This window comes from Dendropsophus ebraccatus, unplaced genomic scaffold, assembly GCF_027789765.1.
Source record: "Dendropsophus ebraccatus isolate aDenEbr1 unplaced genomic scaffold, aDenEbr1.pat pat_scaffold_543_ctg1, whole genome shotgun sequence".
NCBI lineage: Eukaryota > Metazoa > Chordata > Amphibia > Anura > Hylidae > Dendropsophus > Dendropsophus ebraccatus.
The window spans coordinates 9,266-28,709 of NW_027210144.1; the positions used below are offsets into that span (position 1 = coordinate 9,266).

The 19,444-nt window shown below is 48.0% G+C and overlaps 1 protein-coding gene across 2 annotated transcripts; it reads right to left on the reverse strand.

Annotated features, from left to right (window-relative positions):
* Positions 1 to 8,522: 8,522 nt before the first annotated feature.
* LOC138777285 (RNA-binding protein FUS-like) lies at positions 8,523 to 19,350 on the reverse strand. 2 transcript variants are annotated; one of them, XM_069956274.1, is made up of 15 exons: positions 19,266 to 19,350; positions 15,518 to 15,542; positions 15,250 to 15,407; positions 14,973 to 15,144; positions 14,624 to 14,883; positions 14,353 to 14,539; positions 13,273 to 13,307; positions 12,361 to 12,396; positions 12,164 to 12,270; positions 10,651 to 10,780; positions 10,464 to 10,565; positions 10,246 to 10,366; positions 9,076 to 9,173; positions 8,838 to 8,997; positions 8,523 to 8,745 (listed from the first exon to the last, which is right to left on the reverse strand). In XM_069956274.1, exons 1-15 carry the CDS (start codon positions 19,276 to 19,278, stop codon positions 8,706 to 8,708), a joined length of 1,644 nt encoding a protein of 547 aa, XP_069812375.1. In that variant the 5' UTR covers positions 19,279 to 19,350; the 3' UTR covers positions 8,523 to 8,705. The 2 variants fall into 2 exon arrangements, with proteins under 2 accessions (XP_069812375.1, XP_069812376.1); XM_069956275.1 differs by lacking the exons at positions 13,273 to 13,307; positions 15,518 to 15,542; positions 19,266 to 19,350 and having other exon boundaries at positions 15,250 to 15,361.
* Between the last annotated feature and the right edge of the window lie 94 nt (positions 19,351 to 19,444).

Here is a 19,444-nt window from a genome sequence, read left to right on the forward strand (position 1 = left end):
CTGAAATATCTCACAAAGGTAGTCAAAGACGACCAGGTAGCTGCCTGGCATATGTCCTCAAGTGGCACAGCGGCACGCTCTGCCCAAGTGGAGGCCACAGCTCTAGTAGAGTGAGCCCTGGTAAATTCTGGTGGATCCAGATCAGCAGAGGAGTAACATAAGGCAATGGAGTCACAGATCCATCTGAATATTGAAGGTTTTGAAGCCTTTCTCCCCTTGTTCTTTCCTGCGAAAGGGATAAAGAAATTCTCGTCTTTACGAAAATCACCTACTCTATGTAGATAGATCTTGATAGCTCTGGATACGTCCAATAAAGAAAGATCCAAGTCTTCTTTAGATGATCCAGTAGGAGAAAATACAGGCAATACTATTGGCTGGTTGATGTTGGCAAATGAAGCCACCATAGGCAGGAATCCTGGAAGGAACCTAAGGATAACTTTGTCTTGGGAAAAAATCACGTATGGAGGTGCGGAGCCAAGGGCTTGAAGTTCTCCAACTCTCTTAGCAGAGGTAATGGCTAGTAAAAGAGAAACTTTCAATGTTAACTTGAAGTTTACTTCCTCCCAAGGCTTAAAGGGAGGAAGACACAGGCGTCTCAACACAAAGGATAAGTCCCATGGGTCTACCTGCTTTACCAGGTTAGGCCTAGTCTAGCCTTAACAAAATTCTTTAACCTCCAAGATCTGAAAGAAACGTGAGTTTAGGTGTGCAGAGCGGGCTGCTATCTGCACCTTGATGGAACTAGGTTTTAATCCTTTATAGAAGCCTTCCTGTAAAAACTCCAATGACTGTGGAGTAGAAGGTTTAAGGTCCATCAATACTCCTGCTTGCACACCAATCTTGAAAATCTTCCAAATACGTGCATAAGATTTATTTGTAGTGCTACTACGAGCGTGAGAAAGAGTATACTATACCTTCTCAGAAAAACTAGAGTCCAATACGGTCCTCTCAGTCTCCAAGTTGTCAAGCTGAGGCTGGAAAGATTCCTGCACAGATGTTGACCCTGGAATATTAGATCCGGATGCAGAGGTAATCTCCAAAATTCCCCTCTGCTCATATTCATGGGCAGGGTGAACCATGACCCCTTCGGCCAGAAGGGAGTTATTATTATTACTGACGACTGATCTAGACTGATCTTAGTCAAACTCTGGGAATCATGGCTATGGGAGGAAAGATATACGCCAGCTGGTATGTCCATGGTATTGTCATTGAGTCCAATACCGTGGGATTGTCTGCCCTGTAAAGGGAACAGAAATTCCTCAGTTTGGCATTGCTTGCTGATGCCATGAGGTCTCTCTGAGGAAGCCCCCACCTCTTGGGTTAACTGAATGAAACACTCTCCTTGAGAGAGACCATTCCCCCCGGTAATGTCAGGCCTCGACTCAATCCGCCAATATATTGTCGACACCCCTGATATGAATCGCAGAGTCTGGTTATTCTGGTTTCTGCCTAACAGAAAAATCTTCTCTACTTCCCTGAGGAGAGAAAGGGATCTGGTACCTCCCTGTTTAGGTACGCCACACAGGTCATGTCGTTCATCCGGATTCTGACTGCTCTCTGTAAAATAGGAGGAGAAAAATGAAGAAGAGCTAGGTAAATCGCTCTGAGCTCCCTCACGTTGGAGGGCAGAGCGGATTCCTGTTGACTCCAAGATCCTGCAGTCGTGATGACTGTCAGATGAGCTCCCCAACCTGTTCCTGAAGCATCTGTCGTGATGGTTATCCAGTGTGGGTTCTGAAAATAAACTCCATGTTTGACTTGTCTCCACCACATTAGAGAATGTCTTGTTTGAGTCGATAGAACATGCATCGCATCCAAATCCTTCAGTCCTCGGTTCCATACTGTTAGTGCTTCTCTCTGAAGAAATCTCATGTGCCATAACGCCCATGGCACCGCGTCCGCAGCTGAGGCAAGGAGCCCTAGAAAGCGCATTTATGTTCTTATGGATACCTGACGAGGAGGAATTAGGAATTAAGTCTGATTTCTCTATGTTGATAAGCCAACCTAATTGTTGAAGTATGTCCTGGACATAGATCAACTGAACTCCCAGAAGATCCTGAGTCTGAGTCATAATCAACCAATCGTCCAGGTAAGGGATAACTTTATCCCCTGTAAACGAAGCGAACCATCATGGTGACACTACCTTAGTGAAAACAAAGGGTGCGGAGGTATTCCGGATGGAAGGACTTTGAATTGTAAGTGTCTTACCTTCCCCTGTATTTGGATGGCGAAGGCTCTCCTGTGAGCCTTCAGAATCGGTACATGAAGATATGCATCCGGTAGATCTATGGTGACCAAAAAATCTCCCTCCTGGAGGATAGATTTTACCGATCTTATGTTCTCTATGTGGAACGTCTTCTTTACGATGCACCTGTTTAGATATCGCAAATCTATAATAAGCCTCCAATTTCCGGATGGCTTCAGCACTAGTAACACTGGGGAGTAAACTCCCTGACCGATCTCGGATAGAGGAACATCCTCTAAAGCCTCAATGGAAAGGAGGTAAAGAATTTCCGTCTCTAGGACTAAGTGTCTTTCTGGCTTAAGATTTCTTGACAAAAGAAATCTTGGAGGAGGAAGAGATGATAAATGAAGGACATAACCATTTTGAATAATATTTAACACCCAGTGATCTTTTCTTAATTCTTCCCAGGCAGGGAGAAACAAACTCAGACGTGTTCCCACTGGACAGCTTCTGCGTCAGAAGTCTGGTTTCTTGTTGGTGTCCTTATTCTGCTGCTTCCCGGAACCTCTTCTGGAATAGTTTCTTCCTCGACCTCTGTACTGGTATCTCCCTTTGCCTCGCTGAGGAGATTTTGCTCTGCGTAAGGAATCACCGCTCTTATAGGACAATGGTAGGGACTTCCCCTCCTTGTCAGACAATTCCTCCATTAATTTATCCAACTTACAGCCAAACAGCCTACCTGGCTGGAACTCCATATTACAGAGCTGAATTTTGGAGATAGCATCTCCAACCCAGGGTTTTAACCATAGCGCCCTTCGGCAGCGGTTGAGAGCGTACTAGTTTTTTTACGCTAACCTGGTTCCCTGAGATGCATCATCGCAGAGGAAGTCAATGGCCATAATGACCTTTTTTAAGGAGCGAAGGACCTTGTCCCTGCTAGCTCTACCTTCCAAATTTTCCTGGACCTTGGTCAGCCATCTTCTTAGGCTTCTAGAAACCTCAAAGAAGAAATGGAGACTGCCCCTTGGGCTGCCGCTGCCGTATATGATCTCTTGAGGGCTACCTCCACCCTTCTATCCATCGGATCCTTAAGATTGGATCCGTCCTCCGCAGGCAGCACAGTACATTTCGACAGTTTGGCTATGGCCGGGTCCACCTTTGGAGGCTCAATCCAGTCCTTACATTGTTCTTCCTTGAGAACATATAAGGTCTTAAACCTCTTGCTCAAACCCGGAGCCTCTTCCGGTTCCTTCCATTCCGCCTGTAACATAGACAATGAAGTCTCTCCCACAGAAAAAGCCCTAGGCTTTTTTGAGGAGGACCAATCCTATCCTCTTCTATTTCCTCAGGGTGTATTTCAGCTTGCACAGCTTAGCAGAGCTTGTGAATTCTATCAGCTGTGAAATACCCCCTGAATAATTCTCTCTCATCTTCAGAAGTAGAAGAGGTTTCAGAAGAAGATGATGACTTAACTTCATCAATCACAGTAAAACTGAAAATGACCATAATCCTACAGCCATAAAGTAATATACTCAGAGGCTGGGAGTAGAGAGAGAAATGCTCCATTTGGTCTTTAACTTAGGACACGGGCGGCGAATCTCATTAGCCGCTAAAGTCTTTTGCACATAGTCCTTGACCCATACAACTACCTCCTGAACATCAGGCTCCTCATAGGTTTAGGTCTGCATGAAGGACAGCGTACTTAGGCATTATAAATATTTTTAGGCATTCATAAATATTTTTATGAAAGAAAGGATGAATCTTATCTGGAAAAAATGATCCTCCTACGGTATCCATAGCCGTCAGGTAGAGGAGTCTCACACTCGGCAAATGAAGTGCTTCCTTAGAAGGTCTTTTGCGAGCAGCAGGACTGGTCTCCATTTCAGACATCTGCAAATAATCAATGTATTACAATACATATAAACCACTAGCCTGGCTAGAGTGATACAGGAAAGAGACACTAGGTGGCAGCAACACTTACTTTTAAGTATATAGAAGAGAGATCACAGCACTTTGCACTCAGATGTTTTCTATTAGATCCAAATGAGCCACAGAAAATCCTTCCAGAGGAAGACAGCCAGACCTAGAGGTAGCAACAGCTTACCTTCTGCCTTGAACACACAGCTAATCCGGCATGCAGAGAGCGCGCGCCGCTGCCGGCCCCTGGAAGTGACATGGCGCTGATGCCGCAGTGCTGAGACGCACGCAGCGCCGATGCGTTCCACAGTCGAACGCGACTGGAAGAAAAGCCAGCGGCTCGGGTGACACGCAGAGTGCGTTCCAAGACGCACTAGGTAAGAAAAACTTAAAAGCTAAGACCTGCAGAAGCAAATATCAGGATACTACCTGGACACCGGCTCCAGCGGCATCCCAGCAATCATTACCTGGAGAGAAAACCTGAATGCAACAGGTTAACAAAGCATAAAAACGGAGGAGGGACAAAGTCCCCTAGGGCTAACAGCAACGAAGTAAAAAAAGACTGAGGTCTAGGGGGAGGTGGAGCCTATTTATACCTCATGGAGGAGGGGATTAAAATTTAATTGTTATTTTTTCATTAAATATTCCTTCGTCCCAGGGGCTCGCAGGGGCGAATTTACCCCATATGTTGTGATGCCAATGGGACGTAAGGGAAGGATCTCTTAGACTTGTGCTTCTTTATGTGACTGTGGAATGACGACACCCCCCCCCCCCCCCCCCCCCCCCCTTACACTATTAGAGAACTCACAACAGAACCTCAGGCTCCTTGGAAGACAGATTTGGCACATCTTAGCAGATAACTGGAAAAACTGGATCTTCCCGAATCTTTGTGACTAGACATCTGCAGGGAAGACTCCAGATAAACCATGTGGGAACAGGAGGAGCACACAGAAAATCGACGCCTCGCTCAGATCAGCTGTAGATTTCTGCGCCTGTCGTGCGGTAGTCGCCAGATTTACCGATAGGTGTGCGCCTCTTAGTAAATCCAGCACGAGGGTCGGGGATTTATGGGGAGCACAGGAATGTCATGATAAATTCCCCCCATAGTTTATTAGTTATAACGGTATTGCTGGCGCAAAGGATCTGCATGAGGTCAGGGCCCACTATCCTCCTGCCATTACCAATAGCTTTATTGCAAAGAGAAAGCTGTAAATCAGTGACGGAGGGAAGGGAGGGGCCTGCAGCTCCAGAACATTCCAGACGCCAGGGTGAATTAATGAACTATACATTACACAAAGTACTCAAAATGCAAAAATAAGGAAAAAAATGCTTAAAGGGGTTATCCAGGTAACAAAAAAGATATTATCTGCATCATCTCCATGCACCTGTGCTGCTTCCATACTTACGTTTATCCCTGAGCCTGTTTCTTTAATATGAAGCGTTATAGTTCTATTTCTGCTTGCTGTCAGTGAATGCAGGCATATGTACCTGTCTTTGTGTCACAGCTCTGTATATTGTAAGCGTTATAGATGTTCTTAAAGGGGTAGTGCGGCATTTAAAATTATTTATAAATAACACACATTACAAAGTTGTATAACTTTGTAATGTGTTTTATGTAAGTGAATGGCCCCCTTCCCCATGTTCCCCCACTCTTGGAAGTGTGGTGCAGTATACTCACCAGATGACTGTCAACCCTGGCTGCCATCTCGGGTCAAATGACATCATCTTCAGGAGACCGGCTGAACCGCTCCAGCCGTCCCTCCTCTGCGATTGACTGAGCATAACTTATGGTATTTGGTCCTTTCAATGATATTTTACTGCTGTCTCAACGAAATGTGTTAAGCCTTTTTTTATTTTTTATTACTCCTTATTTTTGTTGGCTCAGGCACTGGGTATACATATACCATACCAAATATAATTTATTGGTGACTGCAAGTATCTACAGACTACATTGTGTTTAGAGATGAGCGAACCAGCTTCTGACTGCCCGCTCCATGGAGAGGGTGGATACAGCCAGAGGACCGCCTGGGAAACTGGGATACAGCCATAGGCTGTATCCCAGTTTTCCCTGTTATCAGGTCCCAAAGATTATGGGATGAATGTATCATGAGCCACATTTATTTATGTTCCCATTGCTTTCACGCCAGTAGATTTATCAAGAGGCCTACACCTCAGTCTGCTGTGTGGCACTCACTGTCAGCTTCAAGCTAGCAAAGATTTTAGCCATTACTGTGGTGTCAGTACAAAACCTTGTAATGAGCGCTTCAATCCTGCCTATGCTGTAGGGAGGACACACTGCCCCCCTGCTGGTGAGATGTGGTGACACACTGCCCCCCTGCTGGTGAGATGTGGTGACACACTGCCCCCCTGCTGGTGAGATGTGTTGACACACTGCCCCCTGCTGGTGAGATGTGGTGATACACTGCCCCCCTGCTGGTGAGTTGTGGTGACACACTGCCCCCCTGCTGGTGAGATGTGGTGACACACTGCCCCCTGCTGGCGAGATGTGGTGACACACTGCCCCCTGCTGGTGAGATGATGTAGAAGCAATCACTTAGGACAGCCTGCCCAGCCAACAGCTGAAGAGCTTTGCTTCTTTAATACTGTAAATTTGCGCATCTCTACTCCCCATATGAAGGTCTCCAGGTGATGTCCCCTCCAGATTGTAACACATCACCAGATTTATCACTGATCCGGTATTTCTAGGTAATCTGTCAGCTGTAATTCAGGTTCCACACTGCTGCCACTTAGGTCAAGTCATTCCACATCTCCTTAGCGTTTAACTATGGTAGCTGTATGTCTGCAGATCAGGTAGGAATAACATGTTGTGGCTCTACACCATACGTATGCCATTCACTCGCATTAAATAAAACAGATCACATTTTATATACAATATCGTGATCTATCACATTTTTTTCTCTAAATTGAAACCGTGAACTTGACGTCAACCAAACCTTGTTTCCAGAAGCAGTCCATGTTACACAGCCAGCTGGGTGTTACTCTGATTGGGACGGGATTGAGCTGTCACTCCAAGGAAGCAGGACCAGAAGCGTTCAACCAGGTAAGCTGCTAACTGGGAATAACACTTTAATTTTATTTAATTTAAAGGCAAAACGCACTGATGAGCGAATATAGCAGAACCCCACCAATCAGTGATGGATAAACCTTTCTGGAAACAGCTCGAGTCCATTGACTGGAAAACCCCTTTAAATTTTCCTCAAGTTTCACTCACTATACCATCTTTGGCAAGATGTAACATAGTACTGTATTAGTCCTTTAAAAGGGAACTCCAGGATTATAAAATGCACAACTACTTCCTAGCAAAAACAGCATCACCCGTCCTCAGATTGTGAGTGCGATTACAATTTAGCTCCATTCACTTCACTGGAACCAAGCTGCAAAAACCAAACTAAGCACAAGGGTGGAGCTGTTTGTCGCCATAGTTTTGAAGGCCTGGATAATCCCTTTAAAATAAGTTCTCCAATTAAAAAAAAAAACTTGTCTCCTAGCCGCAGTACAAGGGACAAGAAAAAAAATAGCTTGAGGGTTCCCGATCTCTAGAACGGCGCCCAGTTCCTTTGTTATGAATGGAGCTGCGGTGTGTGTCCCACAGCTCCATTCATTCTCTATGGAGCCACCAGAGCACTGTACTCAGCAGCTCCATAGAGAATCATACCAAAGGAGCCAGGTAACTTATAGAGATCTCTGGGGGTACAAAGGTCAGACCCTCACAATCTTATACTTGCCCCCTGTACTGTGGATAGGGGACAATTATTTTTGAATCCGAGAACCCTTTTAAGACATTCTCCTGTATGTGCACAGAAGCTGTAATCATTGCAGAAAGCTGGTCAAAGGTCATCACCCCGTCAGCCATTGTCTTGTCATGTTCATACACACCTGGAGCTGTTCAGAAATACTTTATTGGTGCTATCCCTACAATCAAGGAATTTTTACAGAACATTACAGAGCACTGAGAACATGACCCCCCTCCCCCAATATGATGTACACACGGTATATGACAGGAACAGTGACAACCTTCCATCAGAGTTACACATCCCCATGTCCTTGTGTCCTATCCCAGACAGTAAGACAACTAGCCAGGATCCATTCCTCTACTGATCCCTCACATCATGGATCCAGCACGTTATGTAACAGGTGACACCTCAGCCAGGTATGAACAATGAACCACACTCCTCATCATGGCTCATCCTGTTTTGTAGCTTATGAGCTGTCGCACTAGTTTCGTGTTGCTCACAACAGAAATGACATATGAAAACCTGACTAATGGATTGTTCAGACCCTGATGGAGGAGTAAACAATGCGGCATGACCTCTAGCCTAGATCCTTCCGTATCATGTGGATAGGTGACAGCCTGTCAGGGGAAAGGCTTATTGGGAGAGACGAGACACGGTACATGGTGTAGGAAATTTACACACGTTTATCTGTTTAATGGGCAAGGACTTTACAAAGACGGATAAAATTCACAGCGCACTGCGGAGGTAATACAAAGTGTACAGAAATCGAGAACAGTTCTGCCAGAATCCATAGGATACATCATACGTATAAAATAAAAATAGAACCGTAAAAATGGTGCAAGTTAGAGTTAGTATGGCCGGTCACGTCTGTCCTGTCGGTGGTCACCCCTGAAACACGAGAACAATGAGGTTACAGGTTTATAAGCGGCCATTACTGTCCAAAGTATAGTAAGTTTTACTAACATGAAAGAACATCTTACCTGGAGTCCATTTTGCCTGGTCCATAACCACCGCGGTCTCCTCCTCTGCCGCCTCGGAATCCTCCCCTATCTCCACCTCTCCCTCTGAAGCCACCTCGATCGAAGCCACCACGGCCGCCACCTCCTCTCCTGTCTTCACCGAAGCCTCCACGTTCACCACCTAAAGTATGAAAGAGTTTAGTTTAGGTATCTTAAGATTGACAGAACTCAGCTACAGGAAAGGGTTAAGGATCCTCACCCATGTGGGAGCCGCCTGGCCCTCCAGGTCCATCGGGCTTTGGAGCCTTGCACTGGTTGCACTCGTTCCTCCATGAGAAGTTCATGTTCTCACAAGTCCTGAGGATGAAATGGAACATGAGACATGAGAGGAGAAGGTTCTAAGCAGTGACTGACCATGTGAGAGAAGGTTCTAAGCAGTGACTGACCATGTGAGAGAAGGTTCTAAGCAGTGACTGACCATGTGAGAAGGGTCTCAGCAGTGACTGACCATGTGAGAGAAGGTTCTCAGCAGTGACTGACCATGTGAGAGAAGGTTCTAAGCAGTGACTGACCATGTGAGAGAAGGTTCTAAGCAGTGACTGACCATGTGAGAGAAGGTTCTAAGCAGTGACTGACCATGTGAGAGAGAAGGTTCTAAGCAGTGACTGACCATGTGAGAGAAGGTTCTAAGCAGTGACTGACCATGTGAACGAGAAGGTTCTTAGCAGTGACTGACCATGTGAACGAGAAGGTTCTTAGCAGTGACTGACCATGTGAATGAGAAGGTTCTAAGCAGTGACTGACCATGTGAACGAGAAGGTTCTCAGCAGTGACTGACCATGTGAGAGAAGGTTCTCAGCAGTGACTGACCATGAGAGAGAAGGTTCTAAGCAGTGACTGACCATGTGAGAGAAGGTTCTCAGCAGTGACTGACCATGTGAACGAGAAGGTTCTAAGCAGTGACTGACCATGTGAACGAGAAGGTTCTAAGCAGTGACTGACCATGTGAGAGAAGGTTCTAAGCAGTGACTGACCATGTGAGAGAAGGTTCTAAGCAGTGACTGACCATGTGAGAGAGAAGGTTCTAAGCAGTGACTGACCATGTGAACGAGAAGGTTCTAAGCAGTGACTGACCATGTGAACGAGAAGGTTCTAAGCAGTGACTGACCATGTGAACGAGAAGGTTCTTAGCAGTGACTGACCATGTGAGAGAAGGTTCTTAGCAGTGACTGACCATGTGAACGAGAAGGTTCTCAGCAGTGACTGACCATGTGAGAGAAGGTTCTCAGCAGTGACTGACCATGTGAGAGAAGGTTCTCAGCAGTGACTGACCATGTGAGAGAAGGTTCTCAGCAGTGACTGACCATGTGAGAGAAGGTTCTAGGCAGTGACTGGCCCTGCAGCATGTGCCAATGCTTCTTTAACTTACGGGTTTGGACACTTCCAGTCGCCGGCTCTCTGCTGTCCTCCACCACCACTGGGGTATCCACCGCCTCCACGGCTGTTGTTGCCGCTAGGACCACCAAATCCTCCACGACCCATAGGGCCTGCTGTAAAAAAAAAAAAAAAGTGTAAAATCAGCCAAATGTCCAAAGCAGGAGATACTACAACATACAGACTGACAAATACATCCAGCCCTATACACACCTCCACGTCCTCTTCCACGCCCGTTTCCACCTCCGCGGCTGTTGAAGTCGGCCCTCCGTGTGGCAAAGGAGACTTTGATCTGGTTTCCTGAGAACTCTTTACCTAAAAAGAGACAAATCCTGAGACTTAATACTCCGCCGCTCACACAGAGGAGGAATCACTAACCCTGCACACACTGACCACTCACCATCAAACCAGTCAATGGCCGCCTTAGCCGAGGGAGGGTCATCAAAAGACACTGTGGCTTCTCCCTTCAGCTTGCCGGTCTCCCGGTCTGTGTACAGGTTGATCATGGGCTGTCCTGTCTTCTTGTTTGTCTGTACAGGAAAAGCACACAATAAATGTCTGTACCCAAGAGAACAACCCATAACGATTACCCACAGCAGAGCGACGCACAGCAGAGACATTTCATGTCATTGCATCATCTACTGCCACCTCCAACAATGGCCGAGCTCTGGAAACTGTGTTCAGTGTCAGGCTCTGAATGTGTCTGAGGGAACCAGCCATTCTGCCATTTCACTAATAGTTTTTGTAGCGTTTTGCTTGTAATCCGACCCCTGTAATATAGCCTGGCGCCAGGGTTGTGTCCTGTAGGGTGAGCTGTACTGTTCATTACGGGTGTCGCTTATAGATTGGACTTTTTCATCACCTTTTATTCTTTTTATTGACAGGTGAGGTGACCAAAAACAGCAAATCTGGCATTGGGTATTCTTTTAAATCTGACAGTTCACCGGGCACAATAGTCATGGTCTGAGGATTTATAAATGTCACTACCAGTTATGTTTTTCACTCTAATAAATGGGAGCTGTCACTTTAAATTTTTTAATACTTCTTTTAAGACACTTTTCATAAGTTGTGTTTATTGTATAATACACTGATACTTCAGTCAGTCTGGGCTGCTGTCAGGATGAGACAGGAGGTGCCACCTGCTGCCTTAGGGGCCGTTCACACTACAAAATTTTGGCGGAATTTCAAGTGGAGTCAACGTCAAGCTGAGTCTGTAGGGTGAGCGGACCCGATGAATATGGAGCAGGTTTAGCTCCGGTGCCCGCACCACACAACTATTCTAACACTGTGTGCGCACATGTCAAATGTAAGGAAGGGGATGAGGATTGGCCACAGCAACCAATGATGGCACAGCCTTTATTCAAAAGCAGAATAAAACGTGAAAGGTGCGCTGTGATTGGTTGGCTACGGCTAACAAATTCACTTTCATTGCTTGTGGACACGTGCCTTTATTAACCCCTTCAGGACTGGGCTAATTTTTGCCAGACATGGCGGCACATCCATAAACTTGGATCACTGATCCATCCGCTCCTCTGCACTATATACTACTATGTAAGGAGTTAATTACATTTTAATTAAAGTGCGTAGGCCCACACACCGCTAAAAGGTTCCCGATTCACGTGGGTCCCTAACTAAAAATGGCACAGCTCCACAGCCAGAAGGGGGAGCAACCAGACATAGCGCCCCTTGGCCACACCAATGGGGGAAAAAAAATGCTGTCACAGCAATGGCAGCTGCATGGGACCCCTCACACAGAGCTGAATGGGAGAAAACAACCCTACTCTGTGCTAATTTTGGCCTTAAGGACCAAAGCCCATTTTTCCTATCTGACCTGTCTCACTATGTAGTTACAGCTCCGTGATGCTTTAACTTATCTAAACGATTGAGAAATTCAACTTCTGTCCTGCGCTCACCTTAATTATTCCAATCTGCTTGAAGTAGTCAGCGACCGACTCCACTGTCACGTTCTCACCAAGGCCTTGCACAAAGATGGTGTTGTTGTCAGAGTTATCCTGCTCGGCTGTAAGGTAAAGCAGCGGTTAGTCGTCTCCTCTGTGCAGCGGGCACAGTGATAGGGAAATGGGGGGGTAGGATCTTAGAGAGCACTTACGCATGTCATGTCTGGGGGGGCCGCCTTCACGTGGTCCTTTGGAGAAGAGCAGAGAACAGGATATATTACAGGTCTGTCGTCACAAGTCGGCTACATCCCCCTCCCTCACACACAGAAACAGGTATGAACGCTCAGACTAGCCACTCTTAGTGCCCGCACAACACAGATTTACACACAAGTCTATCCTGGTCATGACTCTAGGGCCACATCTGGGACCCAGGAGCAGAGACAACCGATATTTATTACATTTAGGTAGAGCAAAACTCCCAAGGCTTGTAAGGCCTTATAATCCACACTATGAACGCACAATGTGACACCATCCACCATGAAGTGACACACTCCTATACACACCCTCACCTTTTGTCACTTTTGTGTGTTTTTTTTTTTTTTTAATATCACTTCCGCTCAACCATTGTTTTATACAACTTTAGTTTTTTTCTCTCCATCACCTCAGTGATAATAACCCAATGATAAGCGGCGTTACCAGCACACCTTAGTTTGTCTTGTACCTTTTATAACCACCATGGATTTGGTCACGTAAGATTTAGGTTCAAACCATTTTCCGTATTACACTTTGAGTTTTAAATTTTTGTTTAATAACCATCTTATTTAAGGTTAACGGACCCGCGAGACTCTTTACACATGCATTGACCAACTTTGCTGCTTCCCAAATGTTAACCAGACCCCTGCAGCTCCTGCTGTTGGCTTATACCGAATACACATCACCCTGCAATATGTATTCACTAAACCAGAAAGAAAATAATAAAAGAAAAACTGAACATAAAATAAAGTGCACTGGCACCGACAGTGGAATGGAGCCCCCTCCCCCCAGGTCTCCGACTTATGAATGAACCCAAAGAAAATGAACAGTAACAAGAATTTGTGTTGGAGATTTGACAACTCTTCACTTACCACCGAATTTACTGAATCCTCCCCGTTCACCACCGCTGAGAAGACAATTAGGAGACATTGAAGTATTTGTACTGAGCTTCCCGAAGGCTACAGAAGATCTGATCCGTCACACACAACGCCTAGGTGTGCACGCACTCTGCACACTAACACACTTGTCTTGTCTCTATAGGACGCCACTCTTTGCATTGGCTTGCACTCTATATCTATTGACCACCTTTCGTGCACAGCTGTGCAGATACCAGTTTATTTTTTTTTTCATTGTGGTTTGGATACCAAGGTTTGCATAGAATTCACCATATATGTCAGTGCTTTGTGCACACCGGTAGTTACAGTTCTGTAAAGCTACGCTTATAGAGGCTACGTGTAAATATATATATATATACTGTGCTGATATAAAGCTAGTGTGAAAGCTGACGACACCTTGAAAACCTGTAGCACATAAAATGCAGAATTTGTTAAAGCAGAGCAACACAGCAAACATGGCAGTAGTATTCCTAACCCTGCGGCCAGCTCCGCCATACTCACCTCATGCTGCCTGTCTTGCGTCCCCCACACCTAACCCCACCATTGGCAGTGCCCCCCACGTCACCATCACACAAACCCGGAGACATAGACACACAGACCTAGGATAACATTGTGCAGTATGGACTGGTCACCGTTACACTGTGATAGTAGATCAGGACTCTGTTATGCTTATATACCATGTACCCGGGTACTCAGTATGGACACATCTGCTATATCCAGTAGTTGTGTAACCAGTCACTCTTTTACCATTTTTTTTTTGGATAGATTTGCTCTGTACCAGTTATGACCACATGGAGCCACCATCCTGCCTGCACCGGACTCTCAGCAGTTTTTTTTTTTAAATATACCTTTAAAATACTTTTAAACACTTTCCCACCATTATTGGCTTGAGACCGTTCCTCTCTTTACAGCCACAAAGTTGTCAGTGCTTAGTACTCAGTTCACAAGCCGTATACGCCTCTGAGCGCTCCTGTAATAACACCTCACTGTGACAGCCAATCAGCATTCAGACATCCATGCTCCGCCCACGCACACTGCCCATGGTCAAATACCTACCCCATGCCGCCTCGTCCTCCACGGCTTCCTCTGCCACCTCTGTCAAAGCCTCCACGGCCACCGAAGCCTCCGCGCCCTCGGCCTCTACTATCAGGTCCACCACCATAGCCTCCCTGATCGGAGCCACCACCGTAGCCTCCGCCTCCACCTCCACCCATGGAAGGAGAGTCCTGGTTGTATCCACCAGCTACAATAGAAACATTCTATCAATATGGCAAGCCAAATGATACCAGTCTGCAAAGCCACAAAACACTAAACCCCATCCTCTTACATCCGCTGCTGTACTGAGACGACTGCTGCTGGCCGCCATAGCCCTGGGGAGCGTTGTATCCTGACTGCTGTCCATAGGAGCTCGGTTGCTGACTGCCATAACTGCTGCTGCCGCTGCTCTGCTGTCCCCCGTAGCTGGACTGGTGCTGTCCTCCTCCATAGCCACCCTGCTGGCTGCCATAGCCGCCGCTGCTGCTCTGCTGGCCATAGCTGCTTCCCTGCTGCTGCTGGTAGGATGAGGACTGGGAGTTGCTGCTGTAGCTATAGGAGAGGAAACGGGACAAAGATTTAGCAACTGCAGATGATACCTAAGTGACAACCTAAGGAGCGATCAGAAAGTGGTGCCTCACCTTCCAGAGTTGCTGCTGGCAGGGGGCTGCTGGGGGTAGCTGGAATATGATGACTGAGACGACTGCTGCTGCTGAGCACCGCTGCTGCCCCCATAAGGTGTCGCTGAGGTCTGGGAGCTGCTGTAGTTACCTGCTCCATAGCCTTGTGGAGCCGACTGGGAGCTGTATCCAGCTGCATACAAAGTAACCATATATCAGTGTCATAAACAAAAAAAAAACACGTACAAACCACCCCCCAACATCAACACAACCACAAAACACTGTAGAGGAAACTCACAGCTCTGCTCCTGCCCATAGGACGAGCTATATCCTCCACCCTGACCGTAGGAAGAGGAGCCGGCGGACTGGCCGTAGCTGCCGTATCCCTGCTGGCTGTAGGACTGGCTGCCCTGCTGAGAGTAGCTCTGTGCTGGCTGGGATGGGTACGCCCCGTATCTAAGCAGAGGGGGGAAAAAAACATGAACAAAAAAAAAACACAAGTAATCCTACATTATACAATCCCCAACATGACCCCTGTGCCCTCAAAGTACACTGTGAGCTCTTACCCTTGGCTCGCCTGCTGGGTGTAATCTGCAGAGAGAAAAAGACAATGTTACCCAAAGGGTCACAGCATAGAGGACGGGTATATGGTCACGGGGAAGACTGCTCGGAATCTCGATAACACAAGTATCCTGCCGGAATAAAGGTCACACGTGCAGTACCGCTTCATTATCTATGGGAGATGCCAGCGACAGGCGCACTCTGTCTTCCACCATCGCCAGCAGCCTCATACACAGTAAGGCCACATGAGCCGTCCATACACAGTACAGGGACCCGCAGCACTGACATGTGAGCCGTCCATACACAGTAAGGCCACATGAGCCGTCCCATACACCGTAAAGGGAGCTGTCCATACACAGTAAAGGGAGCTGTCCATACACCGTAAAGGGAGCTGTCCATACACCGTAAAGGGAGCTGTCCATACACCGTAAAGGGAGCTGTCCATACACCGTAAAGGGAGCTGTCCATACACAGTAAAGGGAGCCGCAGCGCTGACACGTTACCCATGCTGCTTTCTGACAGAAGAATCGAGAACCCTCCAGAGAGCGTGAGGTTCTTAGCAGTCTGCCCCCCTGAACAGATTGAGCCTCCACCTACGCAATCGATCAGCGAGATTGGCGCCTGTTTGCAGAGCCGTTACACATACCGATGTGCAGCTGATCAAATCGCTGGTCCTTTTATGCGGGCTGATCACCAAGTAAATGAGTGTTCCTAGGGATACTCAATGATGATCGGCCCAGGTAAAAAAGAATTTAATCCCATCAAAAAGGTGGAGGATAAATGTTGATGGTGGGACTGCCACATTAACGGGAAACTGTCAGCAAGTTTGTACATATAAACCTGTAGAGGAGAGACCGTCAGATGTTAGATCTGGTCCTCTTATCCTTCTCTGTGAAAGACACCAGTCACCACAGGACACCATCCTGCTCAATGGTTCATGCTCATATGTTTAGTTAAATATAAATTTAGTGACGTCTCCCTCCCCAGATTTTGCAGAAGTAATAGCCCCATACAGTGCTGTGCTAGGGTCCTATTCCACCGGCCGAGCAGGACCCGATCAACTACGTAAACGAGCGCCGATCTGCTAGATCACCGCTCATTTACTGGGCCTATTCCACGGCCCAGATGATCGTGAAACAAGGGATGCAGGGACATTGTTACCGATGTCCTTGCAGCCCTTGTTTCATACATTACCTGTCCGGGCTGCAGGTGTTCTTCTCCCGGTCCTGCGCGGCAGCATCAGCTTTGGAGCGGCCTGACTGAACTGACAGACCGCTCAGCCAATCACTGGCCACAGCGTTTCCAGACAGTGATTGGCTTAGCGGTCTGTCAGTTCAGTCAGGCCGCTCCAAAGCTGATGCTGCCGCGCAGGACTGGGAGAACACCTGCAGCCCGGACAGGTAATGTAAGGTTCTGCTGAAATCGTCGGTCGCCGCCGCGCACCGCTATTCAACCGTAGCGATGCGCTGGTGGAGAACGACGATTTTAGGTCTGAACCTAAATGAACGATCAGCTGATGACACGATCGGCTGATCGTTCTCTCTATTCCACGGAGCGAAAACCGGCCGAATAGGGCCGATTATCGCTCCTGTGGAATAGGCCCCTTAGGGTCCTATTCCACGGGCCGAGGAGGGCCTGATCAACGATGTAAACGAGCACCGATCTGCTAGATCGGTGCTCGTTTACTGGGCCTATTCTACAGCCCGACAATCATTTAGCGAGGGCTGCAGGGACATCGATACTGATGTCCTTGCAACCCTTGTTTCATACATTACCTGTCCAGGTGCAGGTCTTCTTCTCCCGGTCCCACGCCGCAGCAGCTTCGGAGCGGCCTGTCTGAATTGACAGACCGCTTAGCCAATCGCTGGCCGCGGCGGTCCCGGCCAGTGATTGGCTGAGCAGTCTATCAGTTCAGACAGGGCGCTGCAAAGCTGCTGCGTCGCAGGACCGGGAGAAGAAGACCTGCACCTGGACAGGTAATGTATGATGCTGCTGAAATAGTCGGTCCCTGCCGCGCACCGCTATTCCCTGTAGCGATGCCCGGGTGGCGACCGATGATTTTAGGTTTGAACCTAAATGAACGATCAGCCGATGACACCATAACGATGAACCATAGATGAAGATACAGAACAAAGAGCGCCACAGAGAAGGATAAGAGCGGCAGTGCTGGAATCTGCTCCTCCTCCTCTACAGGATCATACAGACCTGCTGATGACATTGCAGACTGCCAACATTGTTCGGTCATGGAGACACATGGTACCGGTCATATATCTGTCTGTGCTTCCAGAACATGGATATATTCCTAGGATGCAGGTCTGCTGCAGGTTGTGACACCACCTCGCTCCTCTCTGATCTAACCGGGTGAACAGTGAAGCATGAACTGTAGCTGAGATTCTGACTGTGTGAGGCCTGTAACCTGCTGTCCCCACAGGGCAGGGAGACTGAGAATAAGCCTCATTTTCCACCCTCACTTTATTCCATGAGCAAGTGAGGCAGTTTGATGCCCTGGGGGAGGGGCTACTACCGATCCGCCCACCTCATCTTTAAAGGGGTTATCCAGCGCTACAAAAACATGGCCACTTCCCCTACTGTTGTCTCTAGATTGGGTGGGGTTTCAAACTCAGTTCCATTGAAGTAAATGGAGCTTAATTGCAAACCACACCTGACCTGGAGACAAGAGGGGGGAAAAGTTGCCATGTTTTTTTAGCGCTGGATAACCTCTTTAAAATCTATCAGGCGCCCAGCAGGGATGAGCACACAGAGCGCTGCCATTATGTCCATGAGGATGGGCGGGGCAGATAGTGCATGGGGGATGTAGCTCCGCCCCCAGAGCACCAAACCAATTTTCTGTAACTGGTGCTGGGATCGAAAGTAGGAGAACGCTCTCCAGTCTCCTGTGATCTATGGGAAGGTCCCAGCAGGTTACAGGCTCCACAGATCTGCGGTCCTATACATCAGCAGTCCATGTATCAGATGAGTCCTGTCTGGGGTCGGACACCCTGGTGGCTGACTGGATCTCTGCAGCACACAACGCTAGTGACCCTATATACAATCCACCACAGTCACTACTGTTAGAGCCCTAAAGAAGCCTTACAGAGCGCCCCCATACGGCTCTGTGCCACACTGCACTCACTTCCGGTCACACCACACCAAGTACTTTCACCTGCGGCAGCCAATCAGCGGCGAGAAACTGCACAAAGCAGCCAATCAGCGCCAGGGAACGGTCACCTTTCATCAGCCAATCAGGGCAACAGAACGTTTATACAGCCAGCCAATCAAAGGCAGCGAAACGTTCATACCACAGAGCTCCAGCCAACGGTTACCTTTCATCAGCCAATCAAGAGCAGCGGAACATTCATACCACACAGCTCCAGCCAATCAGCGCCGCGGACCTTTCTACACATACGCAGCCAATCAGCGCCTATAACCGCGCCTCACATCCCGACATCAGTTTCCACAGCAACAAACCACGCCCCCTGCAGCTCGAAATGGCGCTCCCTCACCAGACCTAGGGAAAATGGCCGCCCTCCGCCACAAAGAATGCTAGCGAGCGGGAAACCGGCGCCGCTCAACCGACAACACCTGATCCGTGACTAAACGACCAGGAACACCGGCCCGAGCTCACAGACACCGCACCCCCGCCCCGGCAGTCACCAGCGCCGCCTCAGATAGGCCACAAATATAAAACGAGACGGAATTATTATCAGTCGTCTCATTGCGGTCCCGGTAGACGGGGAGCCCCGGGGCACTTACCGTTGGTCGCCATGATCGCTGTTCGGATCTGTTTCACACACAAAGGACCTTCCCTCTAGCTTCTCCGCGCCGCAGTGAGGAGGGCGGGGCTGTGCGGCGGCTTCTATGGACTCGGGGCAAACCATCTGAGCCGGGAGGCGGGGGAGGAAGGGCTTTGTGATGAGGGGGAGGGGGGAGCA

Coding starts and splice junctions, on each gene's coding strand:
- LOC138777285 (XM_069956274.1), bottom strand. Junction 12,271..12,360: donor CCCCCCCAGACATGACATGC/GTAAGTGCTCTC, acceptor TTTACCTTACAG/CCGAGCAGGATAACTCTGAC. Junction 9,174..10,245: donor GACTGGAAGTGTCCAAACCC/GTAAGTTAAAGA, acceptor TTTCATCCTCAG/GACTTGTGAGAACATGAACT.